The 16,151-nt window shown below is 49.4% G+C and overlaps 1 protein-coding gene across 1 annotated transcript in view; it reads right to left on the minus strand.

The window, feature by feature from the left end:
- The window catches only part of SH3PXD2B (SH3 and PX domains 2B), a gene marked incomplete at its 5' end in the record, with an annotated part of 75,138 nt that overhangs the window by 6,429 nt on the left and 52,558 nt on the right, over positions 1-16,151 (minus strand). Inside the window, 5 exons of the mRNA XM_080942049.1 lie at positions 67-116; positions 1,785-2,011; positions 7,828-7,945; positions 11,386-11,490; positions 14,267-14,401. Coding sequence (XP_080798175.1) covers positions 67-116; positions 1,785-2,011; positions 7,828-7,945; positions 11,386-11,490; positions 14,267-14,401 — 635 coding nt within the window. The remainder of the gene's footprint in view (positions 1-66; positions 117-1,784; positions 2,012-7,827; positions 7,946-11,385; positions 11,491-14,266; positions 14,402-16,151) is intronic.

The following is a 16,151-nucleotide window of genomic DNA, read 5'->3' on the forward strand; positions in this document are numbered from 1 at the left end:
CTAGTGGGTGCCCCAGACAAGCCCCCAGGCCATGGAGATGAGGCTCTAGGGCAAGTGTGCACTTACAATGGTCATGTCCCGGCGAGGAGGGGGTCTTTGCCTCATCTTTGGTGATCCTATGGGAAACAAGACTCCATGTCATTCACAGGCAGAGCACCACAGACAGACTCCCAGCTGTGGGAGCCAGGTGGGTCTCATCCCTCCCTCCTCTGTCCAGGAGCCACAGGTGAGAACAGCCTGGGTATGCATGCTCTCCTTGTCCTTGTCTTGGGACCTCCATTTGGTCCCCTGCTATTCCTGAACTATGCTCTTGACCATGAGAGGCCAGAACCACAGCCTCCCCCGGACCTTTTCTAAATGAGAACAACTGATGATGGGCACCGATCCCCAAGTAAGGGGAAGCTGTTCACTCAGGGCATACAACACGGACTCAGAGCTATACAGAGCTGGGCCCAGACTCATGGGCTCCCAGCACAAGATAAAATTACTGTTTGACTCTGAGCCATAGGTCTTTTTCTGTAGAACAGCCTACTGGATACCTACCTCTCCCTGGCAGCAAGAGTAATGTGAAATACCTATTTCCTCATCTTCTATAATATTATAAAACACCTGAGTTTTGGCCAAGATGTTTAGCACCTCTATAAAGACTGCCATTTCTTGACTCCCTTGCAGCTTAGTGTCGCCACTGAGTAAGTCCAGCGGAACATCATGGAAGGCAGGGGATTTGTGCTATTTCACAGCCTTTCACTGGCTGGACAGTGATGGGCCACAATGGATGACAAGGGCAACACAAAACAGATGTTGGAGACCAAGATTCTTGACTCCATAGAGGTATCATCTCAGCTGTAGACACAAACTTGCTCTGTTGTGTAGAATGAAAATGAGTCTCTAGATTAAATGAGGTACTGTTAATCAAGGTGTGTGTGTGTGTGTGTGTGTGTGTGTGTGTTGGGGGAGGAGACTTTGATTCAATATCCAAACATTCTAACAAAGTCACGTTACTTCAGAATTTCTTTTAGTTCCCTACTATTAGTGGGCAATGCTCTTGACTGTGTGAGACCAGAAACACAGAACTTGGGTTGGGACCAATGGCCTCTAGCAGTCATGAAGCTCTTGGCACTTAGGCTCCTGAAGAAAGCATGGAGCTAAGTCCTCATCTCTGAGGTGTGGAGTTCTTTCTCTATAGATTCTCGCTGCCCTCAGGACCAGCACAGGATGTTGGGGACACAGTTCCAGGTGCAACGCAGACAGCTACGGGTAACTCTGCTTTCAGTGTGTGGTAAAATTAATTAGTAAAATATAAATTGGGAAGCTTTGAAAAACAAAATGGTTGAAGCAAACCCAACATGAGGTCAGCTTTTCTCCCTCTGTCTCACATATGAGGTCATGGAGAACACTAGAAGGGTGTAGGCCTTAGTTCGACGCCCCCAGTCCCACTGTTACCAGGTAAATAACCTTGGTCTCATTTCTCTGATGTTTCAGCTGTAAAACAAAAAGCAGTCCCTCCAAGGAGGAGCCAGTGAGCTAATCAGGAGACTCCCGACACACAGCAGGTGCTTGGTTGTCATGACACACTGGAACACTCTAGGGAAGGAACAGTATACCGTTCAGTTTCTGGGATCTGCTGGTCCAGTGGTCTTGGTGAGTTAGTTACCCAAACTCCCCAAGCCTTTATTGTTTTCTTCAGGATATCATCAGATGGCAGGGGATGCCATGAGGAAGAAGGGAGCTACCCGAAACTCACATAGACCTCAGCTGTCCTCGCAAGGGTGGGCATCACTCACTCTGCTTAACGTCACCATCTGGCACTAGGCGACCTTCAAACCGGCCATCCCTCTGGTTGTTGAGCGGTTCCTTCTCCCTGCCCATAGCATTCTGTTGCCGGGAGACGCCATCCAGGTCGAGGGCCCCTGAGTGAGCAGATGAGCTAGCGCCCAGCTTTGGGGGCAAGGGTTCCCCACTGCTCTTCTTTAGGTAGGAAGCAGGGGCCCAGCCCTCTTTGCCCTGGAACCTGGGAGGAAGGGGAAGGATTCGAGTCAGGTTGGTCTGTGGAACTTGTGGTGGTTGGAGGGGTGCCTATACATCTGGTCCAGGGTAGTGGACAGTGAATTCTCACCGTTGTGGTCTAGAGGCTCCATGCAGTTCATTGCCCTCTGATGATGCTCGAGCCTTCAGCTTGGACTTCCAGGTCCTCCCCACCTGCCTGCCCTTCATTTCCCTCTCTTCACAACCACCATGTCCCACATACCCCTTCCACTTGAAGTCTCCAAAAATGCACCACTGCTGGTCACCTCGCCACAGCGCTGCTCATGGTGGGTCTCTGCCTAACAAGCTCCTCCCTCTTCCTCCCAGTGGCACCTGTTCCTCTCCCTAGTTTTACTTAATGTCATTGAGTCTTCCAACCCTCAAATGAGGCCCAATCTCCATAACGACCCTCTGGCTTCTGCATACACTGTAATCCCTGCATCTGCAAAGCACATCTGGCTGTGGATTTCCTGTCTTCTTGATAGAACACAAGCCATTGGGTATGAGCAACTGGGTATTGGTGAATTCAATGGAGACATTAAAGGCCAAGGGGTTAAGCTGCCAATGGGCTTGTCGTATCATGGGCGACCTGCAGTGAAGTTCTGCATCAAAGCTGACCTCTTGAGGTATCACTGTGATGGTGATGGTCATGACAGTGACAACCAGCAAGCACTCTTGGCACCTACTCTGTCAGTCCTGCCCTAAGCACTTTACAGCCTTAGTGTGTTTGAACCCAGCCAACCTTGGCAAGAAGATGGCGCCCATCTCCCAGTGAAGCTTCTCGGGCATCAGTGTGACACCACAAAGAAATAAATTCCAAACTTGACTTCATGTGATGGATCACAGTCAAAATGCATCTGCATTGGACTCGCACGAACTCATCTTCCAATTGTGTGTGTGTGCCATATGTGCATGACAGTGAATCTGGGTTTACTGTGGCCCTCCACAAACCCAACATATTGCATTACACCATCCCCCAATGATGAAAATATCCCAGATCCCAAAGACTTCTTGTGATGGTTTGCATATGCTTGGCCCAGGGAATGGCACTAGTAGAAGGTGTGGCCTTGTTAGAGGGAGTGTGTCACTCTGGGAATGGGCTTGGAGACACTCCTCCTAACTGCCTGAGGATGCTCAGTCTGTTCCTGGCTTCCTTTGGATAAAGACGTAGAACTCTCAGCTCCTCCTGCACCATGCCTGCCTGGATGCTGCCATACTTCTGCCTTGATACTGGACTGAACCTCTGAACCTGTAAGCCAGCCTCAATTAAATGTTTTAATTTATAAGACTTCCCTTGGTCATGGTGTCTGTTCACAGCAATAAAACCCTAACTAAGACAGAAGTTGGTACCAGGGCCTGGGGTGTTGCTGTGATAGGCCTGACCTTGCTTTTGTTTAGAAGAATGTTTATTTTGGGACTTTGGATTTGGAAAGCTGTGGAAGGCTTTAAATGGGGCTTAATGGACTATCCTAGTAAGAATATAGAAGACTTTGTTACTGAGAGTGATTTGAAATGTGCTGACTTGGATCAAGCAGTTTCAGTGGAGAATTTCAGTATGTGGCCAATAGACTGTTTTTGTAGTATTTTTGTGAAGAACATGGCTGCTTTTTGCCCTTGTCCAAAGAGTCTACCTGAGTTTAAGATAAAGAGATTTAGATTAATTGCTTTGAAAAAGGAAGTCTCAAAACAGCCTGGTGTAAATTCTGTTGTGTGGTTACTAAAGCGCACCCTTATGAAGAGCAGTTTAATGAAAAGGAGCAAGTTGAGAAAGGAAAAATACAAAATACATGGTTTGAGAATTAAAGGAACACCAAGAAGTGAAAGGGAGCTAAATCCTGCTTTCAAGAATTTTAAGTTGAATTAAGAAAGTAAGAACCTTGGAGCAAGACCCCACCCAGCTAAATTAGCTCCAGGCAATTTAGTACAAACCTTTAATTCTAGGAGGCAAAAGCAAGCAGATCTCTGAGGTTGAGGCCAGACTAGAATAGAGCAAGTTCTAGATGAAGAAAGCTTAAATCCAGATGTGGTGGTACACACCTTTAATCCCAGGAGACTGGCATACAGATCTTTAAATTCAAGGTCAATCTACCGAGAAAGATTCAGGACAGCCAAGTTTAGGTAGTGAAGGAGTTAGAAAAGAGGAATCTAGCGATAATGTAATAGAACAAGGTGGGGGGGGGGGACATTTCAGCTCCTGCAAGCAGCAGAACTTGGCAGCTTCGGCCATATGGCTCTGGCCTTATATTTAAGAGGAGGAGACCACTGGGACAATTGATGCTGGTTAGCTTGAGCTAAGAAATTAGTGATGATTAAGAAGAGATCAGCATCACTGAGGTGAAATCTTCTGGAAGGTGTTTTCTGAGAGCACAAAAACTGTGTTCCAGAGATAGCCAAGGTTGTACTTCATGCTGCAGCTGTACTTGGTAATGTGTAAGAGTCACCCAGGTGGTACTGGGTTTGAAGGCACGAAGGCCTCATGAAGAACAGCTGAGGCTTGGCACTGTGAGAGGCCATGGGAGGCCATTGGTGAAAGTGCAGCCTCAGTTGTAGTTGATAATCCAGGATTGAAGGGGTCATGCAAAGAATTTGAGGCTTGACACCATGAAGGGAGCCTATGAGAGGCTATTGGTGAAGCCTAGTTCAATGGAAAACCCCAGTATATTTGAGATGCCAGTACCATGGGATGATCACCAAGAACAACAGCAAAGGTGTAGTGGATCAACCTGAGCTTGAAGTGCTACAGAGGGCAGAGCTGGAGAAGTGAAGCCCGCCCTTGGAGGAGCCCAGAAGGTCCCGTGTGGATCCCAGACATTGAAACGAGAAGCCGTAACATTGAAACTGCCTTGGAGACCCAAAGATGTTAAAGATTCCAGAGCAGCGGGATATGTACCAAGGAAAGCTGCTAACAGGGAGTGGAACCAGCCCAGGAGAAAGAAGTTTGTTGCCATCAACAAAGATGAAAAAGGAGTTGAAAATCTGAAGACTGTTTTGACATCAGGCATGGAGATGGCAGAATTTGGAGTTTGCCCAGCTGGTTGCCTGACTTAATTCAAGGATTACAGTTAATTGATTGGATGGATCTCAGAAGAGACTTTGAACTTTGGACTTTTAACATTGTTGATACTGCTACAGACTATGGGGACTTAGAAGTTGGACTAAATGTACTTTTTATTATGCTATGTTTAGCTATGGCCCCCACAGACTCGTGAGTGTGAACAAGCCTATGGGGACCAGGGAGTGGAATGTGATGGTTGGTTTGCATATGCTTGGCCCAGGGAGTGGCACTAGTAGAAGGTATGGCCTTGTTGGAGGAAGTGTGTTACTCTGGGGATGGGCTTGGAGACACTCCTCCTAGCTGCCTGAGGATGCTCAGTCTGTTCCGGGCTTTCCTTGGATGAAGATGTAGAACTCTCAGCTCCTCCTGCACCATGCCTACCTGGATGCTGCCATGCTTCTACCTTGATACTGGACTGAACCTCTGAACCTGTAAGCCAACCTCAATTAAATGTTTTAATTTATAAGATTTCCCTTGGTCATGGTGTCTGTTCACAGCAATAAAACTCTAAGACACTTCTGGTCCCATGCATTTCAGGTAAAGAATTTACACCTGGAATTGGAATCTGTTTTGAAGGTAAGAAGCCTGGGACCTACTGGTATTAACTGGTATGAACTGGTATTAATTGAATACTTCACTCGGGTTTATAAGCAAGTGTGTGGCAGGAATGGATTCAAATCTCTTAGCTGTTCTTGGTCCTTTCCTAGCAGCCCCCATCCCTGGTGCAAAGCCTCACACTGACAGCACAGGACTCTGGGCTGCTTCACACAAAGACACTGAGACGTGAGTGATGTAGTACTTCCATGTTAGCTGCCACTGCACTGGAGAATGACAGGGACTCTGACACACTAGCTCACTGTCCTTAAAGCGTATGAGTGAGCGCAACGATCACTTAATTCTCACATGAAGCTTGGGTTTCAAAACAATAACTAGAGAGACCTGTTTGGACCTGAGATGTTGCAAAAGCCCACTGCACAAATATCTTCTGAACTCCACATTTAGCAGCAACATACTGGTTACTTGAAAGTGGCCACAAGATAGGGATTTACACCATAGAGATCAGCCAACCCCACCAGGAACTACTAATACTAAGTACCTCTTTAAATAGGTGGCCACACCTTTGGGGAAAGAGAGATAAACCCATCTGACCAGTCATGATACATGGCAGAGCCAAGTCCCATTAAGAATCACTTGAAGACGTTGGGCAGTAGCTGTGCACACCTTTGATCCCAGCACTGGAGGGGCAGAGATGGGAGATCTCTGAGTTTCAGGCTAGTCTGCTCTACAGAGTGAGTTCTAAGACAGCCACTCTGTGTATAGTGGCCTCCTTTCAAAAAGGAAGGAAAAGAAGAGAAAGAAGGAACTACTTTAAAAACAAAATGGCTGGGGTCATTTGTAACTGGAGGCAAATTTACAAAGAGATACAAATCTACACAATCAAGCATTTGTCAAACTCAAAAGAAGCTCTATAAGTCTTACTTTAAATGGAAAAAGCTCATTGAAAATGCGACACCACCCACCTCCTCTGGGCGTCACTGGAGCACAAAACCACAGCACAGGCAGCGCAAAATGTAGGAATAGCAGGCTCTGAGGTGAGGAGGGTATGGGTTCCAATACTTCCCAGCCTCAGATGACCCTTCTGCTCATCCTGACAACTGCCTCTGAGCCAGGTGGAAACCTTCCTGAACTCGAGAGCTGTGAGGTTCCAGGGTGTGTACTGTGACAGGTACATGCTGTTTAACGATGGGCGATTTCTGAGAAATGCTTTATTGTGTGTCTTTCGCCAACACCACAGTGTACTAACACAGACTTGTCAGAGTGCCCCACTCTATGCCCAGGCTGTTCTGTAAAACATACTATTCTCTGAGACTTGGGGAGCTCAGAGGTCTTGTCTGTTTGGACTTTCCAGGAAAGCTATGTGTAGATTGTCCTGAAGCTGTTCATATTTTAATGTTAATTCTATTTTCCCAAGAAGGGCTGCCTAGTCACATACTCCTGAGGTGACTTCATCTGAACCTTCCCATTTTAATTAGTAAAATAAAGGAAAGCCAGTGACTGGGTGGGGCAAGGGAGGTGAGAGGTCGAGGAGGTCAGAGGTCAGGGAGGAGAGAGGAGTGGGTGGAGGTCCTCACAACATGGAGGCTCCCAAGGATCAGCTAGACCCAGGTGGGACTGATTGTCGTTAAATAGCTATAAACATTAAGAATTTTACAGGTCTAGTATCTCATATAGAAGGGCAGTTTGTATCTTTGTCTATTCGATGCAATCTTGTTGTGTAGAAGGTTTATGAATTGAGAGTTAAATATATAAACCTGAATGAAAAGCTATCGGGCTGTAGAGTTGTATTTATGTGGGATTTTGGGGTAGAGAAATACCTCGGGACAGAGGCGGAGAACAGGTGGTAGAAAACCGCCAGGGAAGGGAATTGCGTGGACAGGGTTGGGCCGTGAGGGCGGCTTGAATCGGGTGGCTCGGGCTGAGCGACAGAGGTACGAGAGGCTCTGTATCAGGGTCAGGTCTGAGGAGTGAGACCTCAGGGCCGATAAAGAGATAAATCATTATTATTTTTTAATATTTACTGCAACAACTATGCGTAGGGAGGGAGGTTAAACTGTGCTGAGGTGTATTCATAGCTGAGACAGAAGTGTCACCTGTCTGTAGCTGCTCACAGACTCTGTGAAGCTGGAGCTCTCTCATGAGAGAGACCCAGAAACCACCCAACCACAGGGAGAGGCCCAGGCAGGTACCTGATCTTCCACCAGCCCTCTAGGTTCTTCTGGATGACCTCTACCACAACCCCTCGCTCTAGGTTCATTTCATCCTGGTCACGAGCCGTGTACGGGTAGATGACTGTGTACTTCTCCTCTGCGGGGACAAAGAGTGACGGGGTGAGGGACTGACCGGAGGAGCCAGGATGCTGGCTGAGAACTGGAATTACACAGAGGGAAATTCTCTCTGAAATTTCAGGGCTCCTCAGGCTCCCACTGAGCTCTTAGAGGCCCCAGTCCCTCTGACACCCTCAACATCAAAGAATCACCCTTCTATCCAGCCAATCTGTGCCTCAAGGTCATGGCCTATAACTTCATGCAACATTCTGATCCACTTCATCCTCATCTCCCTTGCTCAGATTAACTCCCCCTCCATTCCAGGGATTGCCTTCTAACTAACAAGACCTTCGCTATTATTTCAAATCTGTTTCCTCTGGCAGAGCATGAACTCCATGAACACAGGGATTGGTCTATCTCAGAAATGGCTTTGTCTCCAGCACCGAAATGTGCCTGGAAAGGCTAGTAATTGTTTTATGAGTGAGCCTCTGTTTAGAGAAGAGGCATATTCTGAAGTCCCACCCTGAGAGGATGCACCTTCCTCACACAGCGGGTTAACCTCCTTAGGCTCCTCCTAGTTCTTATTGGTGGAGATTTAGTTCAGAGATAAAGCTAAAATTGCCACCCAGGAAGGGACAGAGAGCATGTCTCGTTACCTGGATGGTGACTTTTCATTGGCCAGGTTGCGGCCCCAGCTCATTGTCTGCATGGCTGGGCTGCTTCCCACCCTACTCTCCCCACAGGCCACAGCTCCATCATTCCAGTTCACACTCCTCCCTGAGAGCTGTCTCCCACCGTGTAAGCACAGCAGCCCAGAGATCCTGTTCAATCTCGGCCCCTGGGCACAGTGCTCAGGACAGTGAGGGAGAAGTTCCCATCTCCAGTGTCATAGAGAAATGTGGACACATGACCCAGAGAAGCCCAGCAAGGAGATGAGAGGGCTAAGCACCTAAGAGGTAACATTTCGGTCCATAGACGAGTGGCTGAGTCAGCCATAGCTTAGTGCTCACGGTCCTGGGGAAAACACTCAAGGCATCCGTTGCTAGCCAGCTGCTGCAGAGGTCGAAGCACACAAGCCTTTATTTATTTATTGAAATGGCCTGCTGACCAGCTCTGAGGGAGCTGTGCTGACTTGTGGCACACATCCTGTATTCAGCAGAGTCAGCTATTTCTTCTAGTGCTGAATCGGCAGGCACCAGGCTGGGATGGGAGGAAGGAAGGATTGTGCCAACCTAGCACAGTAGTTTTGGGGGGTCCAGGCGGGAAGGAGTGCATCCGGATCCCGAGTGCATCCAAACTCATGATCCCTGGGTCTCCTCGGGTTCCAGCTGGGAGGGTTCTCAAGCTCTGGGATGCTAGAGCTGCAAGAGAGTCCAGCCCGAGCTCAGGGACTGTGCAAACAGCCTGATCTGCAGGTGGCTCATTCATGTGCCATAGGGGTGGCCGAGCTCCGGGTTCTGACCCTGGTCTAGTCACAGTACTGCAAGGCCTGGCTGCTGTGATTGGTTTAGGGATGGCACACAGTGGGAGGGGACAGTCCTATGCTTATGTTGAAGAAGAAACTGAGTTTTTGGTGACTGTCCCTGATAGGTAACTGGGACCAGTGTCTCAAGGCATTAAACGGCGTGAGTGAAACAGAGTAGAACAGAGGTGGCAAGCGGACACCCAACCTTGCTTGGAGCTAGTTCTGGCTTTTCGGTGATATAAGTCAGTATCTCCTCCTCCCCCACCACCATCATCACTATGTAGGTCAAGCTGTCCTCAAACTCATGGTCCTCTTGTCCCCAGCCTTCAAGTGCTTCAAGATCACAGGTGTGAGCCACTCGCTGTCAGCCTGGTTTTATCTGGCTTTCTCCTGTGACTCTCTCCTGTGACTTTCTCCTGTGACTCAAACAAGTCTGCTAAAAGCAACAGAGCTGCCCAGTCACCATCATCGAAAAGCCTAGGCACCTTTGCTAACCGGGACACCTCCTAGCTCCAAGGCTGTCAAATACCCCAAGCCCACTCCTCCCCATCCTGCATGCGTGTACACACAAGATTGACAAGACCATTATTTTTTTTTAACATGCAGCAGGCATGGGCAGTCCCAGAGCAAGGAGCTCATGCAGATGCAGGGACTCGGCTCCAAGCACCAAGTGCAGAGAAATCTCTGAGGGTAGGCACCTTGACGCCAGCTGATGGCATACAAGTCCCCCAGAGTCCGGCGGCGACCCACAGACCGGGGCAGAGAGCAGTAACTCCAGGAAACTGGCCAGGTAGCATGTGGAGGGAGGGCAGAAGGTGGAGTTAAGAGGAGAATTCTCCCAGGGGTCATAAGCCTGGGAGCACCTAGCAGTGCTCTCCTAGGAGGGATCTACCCGAGTCTACTCCCAGCCCCAGCCATCCTAGTGAGGACAGATGCCCGGGGAATGAGCTTCAGTGTGAGCAAAGAGGTAGCCAGTAGTCATTCTCTTCCTTGAACGATTATATCGAGACACCGTCAGAGTAGTGGGAAAGAAAATGCTAACCCTGCAGGAAAATGTGCTCTTGTCTGTGTGGGGAAATCCCAGCTTTTCTAAGCGTGGCTTCACATCTGTGAAACGTTAGGTCCACAGGCATGCCATCACAGACTGTAAGGGGACACAGGCTGCCTGCACTGAGATACCCCCTCCCTCTGAGGTAACCTGTGCTAGCTTGACCCCCTCCCCCAGCTCCTGGAGGACCCCTGAATCAGAGCACACACATTCTGAAGGGTATCAGCGTAATCCAACTAAATGCAAAGTCACTACATTCTTTGGATGTGTAAATTTGGGGTTTCTAGATCCCTCCCCTTATCCTCTTTCTCAACATACTTGGTTTGTCTCAGTGCTACCCCAGAGCCATCCACTGACCCAACAACACTCACCCGCCCCCCACCCCTCAGGAGGACAGGGGCACAGGCCTCCATTGCTCCCTTGTTCAGTCACCTCGGAGAGGTGATTCCACACACAGGTCTGTCTGACTCTCAGACACTCTGTGCTTTCAGAGGCATGGAGGGCCTCTGCTTTAGGAAGCTCCCAGGGGAATAGGAAGTCTTAGGCCTTGGGCATTGCTGGAATGTAAGGCATCACTACAAAGAACAACTGCTATGAAATGTGCCCAGGAAAAGTGTGGGAGACAGAAGGGGACATTTAAACCAGCAGAAAAATCAGATGTGTTTAAACACATGGGGTTGAACGTTTTGCAAATGAATAAATACAGTTTGGTATTGTAGTCACCAAAGCAATGCTGGAGAGTAATGGGGTGCCAGTAGTCAGGCTGGGGTGGGTGTCTTATAAAGGGGTGGGGGCCCAGCTTTGGCAAGACTCACCAAAGATAGCTCCCACAAACCTGTGAGGAAGTAAGGCTCTCCCTATAGTTCTAATCCTATCCTGTTCATAGGCTCTGGATCCTGAATTAGTGGGCTATCAGTCCCTGAGCAGAGGCTGCCAAGAAGGGGGTGAGGAGGAAGCTCCCTCCTACCTTCCTCATGCTGGAGGGAAAATTCATCTTGCACACCATCCTGGCCCTCGAGGCAGGTTGCAGGGACCCAGCCTTGCTCTTCAGCTGTGCTGACGAACCACCAACCTGTAAGTAAGAAGAGGTTAGGGTGCTGTCCACAGGGCAAAGGGAGGATGGAATAATCCAGCTGTTCCTTGGCACACAAGGGACTGTTCCAGAGGTGCCGTGAGGGCAGCACATCTGCACAGTGGAGTCCCTCATAGAAAGGGTATAGGACACACCTAGGTGGGCTTTACACTCTCTGAAGGTGACTTCTGCCAATAGGATGTTAAAGCTGCAAATACTTAGGCTGCACATGTAGGGTTCATGACAGGAAAAAGCTTTGGACATGTTCAGCGCAATCAAATTTTTTTTCTTGACTATTTTCTTTTTTTATTTTTTAAGATTTATTTATTTATTTTATGTATGTGAGTACGCTGCCTCTCTTCAGACACACCAATAGAGGGTGACGGATCCCATTACAGATGGTTGTGAGCCACCATGTGGTTGCTGGGAATTGAACCCAGAACCCCTGGAAGAACAGTCAGTGCTCTTAGCTGCTGAGCCATCTCTCCGGCCTGACTATTTTCTATCCATAGATGGCTGAATCCACAGGTATGGAAGCTAGCTGTGCATGTGGCCGCTCAACACTTAGTGTTCGGGTTAGGCTAAAAAAAGAAGAGGAGGAGGAGGAGGAGGAGGAGGAGGAGGAGGAGGAGGAGGAGGAGGAGGAGGAGGAGGAGGAGGACCGGAGCACTATCTGCTCTATTTATCTCCCCACCCCACATCCTTCCTAGCACCCCACCCTGGTGGCCCAGGGAATGGGCACGTCTTTCTTCATGCCCTGGTGTCACCTCCTTGCCATATAACCTGCATACATCGCTCCCAGGAACTAGAAAAACGGAACAGGCTTAAGAAGAGCAGACATCTAGCTATGTAGTCTGTAGAGACCTGGGACCAAATAGTGAGTCACTTGGAGCCTCCTTCATCAAGTGACAACACAGGGATTGGAGTGAGATGACATGTAGTTCTCAGTTGTCACCATGAGTCACTCCTCCCACAGCTCTTGTGACTTCAGTGGCTGGGATACGACTGGGGCACTTTGAGCCTCCGAGGACTGGGATTCAGTTCCTATGTCCTTCCGCTGCCTGCCTCTTGCATCTGCCTTTTCTACTCAAGGCAGGCACGGGAAGCGAGGATCTCCCTCTCCCAAGGGAAGTCACAGAAGCTAAAAATAGGTTCTAATCTTTTCCACCTTGGAGCTCCTGGCTATCGAGAAATTAAATTATCTGACCCACTTTGATAAGAGATTATAAAATCCCATTTTGGAAGGGTTCCTACCTCATACTCTGGAATAAACCCAGAGGCCAAAAAGAGCCTGGATAAACGGGCCTGGCTGGCTTCCTCACTGTCTATTAACATTTGATCTGACCCCTTTCATTTAGTCACAGATCAACACAGCCTCTGCAATGAAATCGCTGAGAACCCCAGGGGTCTGTAGGGTTTGCCAAGCATGGAAATTCCTGGAGGGCAGCATCCACAGATGCTTCTCCAGTAACCTGCCTGTGCCTCCCCCCACTTGGATCCTTTAGTGTATCCCTGACAATGACCCTGAAAGCATGCTTCCCTTGGTCATGTGAACTACTTGACGGTGCCAGAGAGGGACCAGCAGACCACACTTGACAGCCAGTCGTAGGAAGCACAGGCAGAAAAACTGGCCTGCACCCGGCTAAGGCTATGCGGGGCAGGCTGGGAGACTGAGCCTATTCGATCCAACATAGCATAGGTGTGCCATGTCAGAACAGAATTACCCTGATAGGCCTTCGTCTGATTTCCACTGCAGAAGCAAGTACTACCTGCTGCCCGGTAAACCCTCACATCTTTTACAGTCACAGAAGTGACCTTGACGGAGTCGGAGCCGGGACACCGAGATGACGTCAGAGTGCTCCTTCCTTCCAGGTCATCAAAGCTAATGGCTTCTAGATTGCATAATTATGGAGGTTTGTCGGCTAACACCAGCCTCGTGACTAACAGCGACCTGACCCAGAGGATGCCGGAAACACTGCCTTCTGGTGTTCTTGGAGGCAGGGACCATTCCTAGATTGCGCAGTTAGGGTCTGCTTGGCTAATGCCGACCTTGTGATTCACATGAATCATGGTAATGTAACTTGAAGGGTGCTAGAAGCACCGTCCACCCACAGTTCTGGGGCCTTAGCTGGCCACGGGGCTATCACACACTGGAAGCACAGAATATCTCCCACAACCTGCCTGTGCATCCCTTCACCTGTATCCTTTAGTGTATCCTTGACAACGACCCTGAAAGCACAAAGGTGCTAAGGGCATGAAGAGCCTCTGGGGACGCACTGGGGAGAGGGGCTGCTCATCCTCTGCTTTCTCTGTCACAAGGAAGGAAATCTGCATTTCTGGAGCGTGTGTCCTGTCTCAATCACCTCACTGCTGGTGGATGTGGCCGGTGGCCCTAGGGTGACAGGCGGGTTGAGAGACAGGCAGATGCCCATTTTCTCTAATTTGTTTTCGAGACACAGTCTCTACGGGGCCCCTTTCTTGCATCCTCAGCTTTCTTGGTTAGGGACTCCCGAGGGAAATCAACATGAACATTCCCTAAGGAGCGCTCAACTCTTGTAGATGAGTATTTGAAAACCAGGACTGTGTATGGTAGCAAGTTTCACACGTTGGTAACACCTGACCCAACAGGCTCTTGAGACAGTGGCTCTGAGCCCTCAGTGGCTCTGGGGAGGGGTGCCGGGCTAGTCTGCTTCTTTGTTCTGGAGTTTCCACGTGCTTCTGGTTTGTGGGGCTTGGCGATGGTTTAGGGGATGGAGAAGCTGGTCCAGGTCCTTACCTGACTCATTCTTCTCAATGATGTCCACAACTTGGCCCACACTGAGGCTGATCTCTGAGCTCTCCTGCTTCTGATAGTTTGCCACCACCACATACTGCTCCAGGACCATAGGGTCCACTGAGGCCGCGTCACTCCCTGAAGACAGCAAATGACATCAGACATCCCATTAGACAGTCTTTGTTACGTTACGGGATTTGTCTCAAGCCTGACTCCTTATCTTTGCATCCTCTTGTTCCTTTTCTTACTCATGCGCTAAAGTTTACCAAAAGCACTCAGGGGTCCAAGAGGTTCCGAGTAGGTAAGATGTGGCATTTGCCACGAAGCTGGCTGCCTACAGGGAGCTCAAGGGGATGGTTTAAATTAGCTTGAGGTCACCACCCAGCCTGTCTCATCCATCCATCTTTATCCTAAGTCCACCTATGAACTCATAGGTGTCCTGTGATGCTCCTCATTCTTTCTTGGGGACCAATGACACAAAAGTAGACAAAATGAATGCCTTCCAGTCTCAAATAACTCAAGGTAATAGGGGAGAGAAATACATGGAAGATATGTATATATATACATACATACATACATACATACATACATACTTACAATCATACATGCATACGAGGATACCAGAGAATGAATGGGAAAGGCAACGCTGTAGCAGATGAGTGGTCAGTGAGAGTTCCCAAGCAGAAAGCAGAGACCTTCAAGGGAAGGTGTCTGGGAGTAGGGGAGAACTGGGGCAGGTGGGCTCTTCCGTGATGGAGAAGCCTCGGGATCCTTCAGGAGTAGCCTGAGTTTGGAGGTGGAGTTCTGCCAGGTGGTAGGCATGGTACTAAGAGAAGTCCCCAAGGAGAGCATCGGTCCGAGGCCAAGCACTTGGTAAGTTTGGATTTTTAAATCTCGAGGAGTCACCTCAGGTTTCTAGGAAGGGAACAGCAAGCTGTTCAGGCGGCCAAGTGTCTCTGCTGCCACGTGAAGCGAGGCAGAGGCTGGCAAGGGAGAGAGCATCCCCAGACTGAGGGTGTGAAGTCGTTAGGCAAGGGGAGATCGTGGCATTGAGCTGGGCAGTGGTCCCAGGAGGGGGAAGTGTGGGAAGAGCTTCCAGGCAGGCGGCTTCCCTGGTGAGCAGTGCGTGTGCGTCACACCCTGGAGCTGTGAAGCCCTTGCTACCCACCAAGACAGATGGGCATGCTCACAGACACGCCACTGAAGACTTAAAAGGAGCATCTCCGTTCAGAGATGTCAGAGAGAAGGAGGCCACGTGGCATGTGGAGAGGCGGGCTGCTTCTCGGCTCTGTGAGCAGGTTCTGGTCACTGACCCTTCAAGAAAGGCATCTGGGTGGGGGGGGGCGGTACCCCCACCTGCACCTGAGTGGACAGAGCAGGAGGGGAAGGAGAGGGGAGAGATACAGGATGAAGATGTCACAAAAGGCTGAATGAAACGGAGGCTGGAAAAGGATGCCTCACCGCCGTGGGCTGCGAACTACCGCAAACCTTTCCAGCATCATTGTGCTTAGGTGGGCACTATCTGTCACAGTATATAAAAATACACCGAGGACAGCAAGTGACGGGTCCTTTACCACACAGCTGGCTCTGGGCTCCCCACCCAGGAGTGGAAATGGATGGAGGACCACAGGGAGATAGGGAAGAAGGTAATGCCTGGGGCCTCATGGCTTTCTTTCCTTGGCAGTTCCTAGGTCCACCCTAGGATCCAGCCATGCTGTGTCCTTTATATTCCTCAGAGATTATTGTCACTGTCCCTAGCTCTCTGTCATCTACTCCCTCCTCAAGGGAGTCCACCAAAGCCAGACAGCTATGTCGTAGGCTGGGGTCTGAGACAAGGCTGGGCTGACCCTGTTATAGCTCTCACCTCATATGAGGAATCCCAATGTCT

The sequence above is a fragment of the Micromys minutus genome (genome assembly GCF_963924665.1).
Source record: "Micromys minutus genome assembly, chromosome: 31".
Lineage (NCBI taxonomy): Eukaryota > Metazoa > Chordata > Mammalia > Rodentia > Muridae > Micromys > Micromys minutus.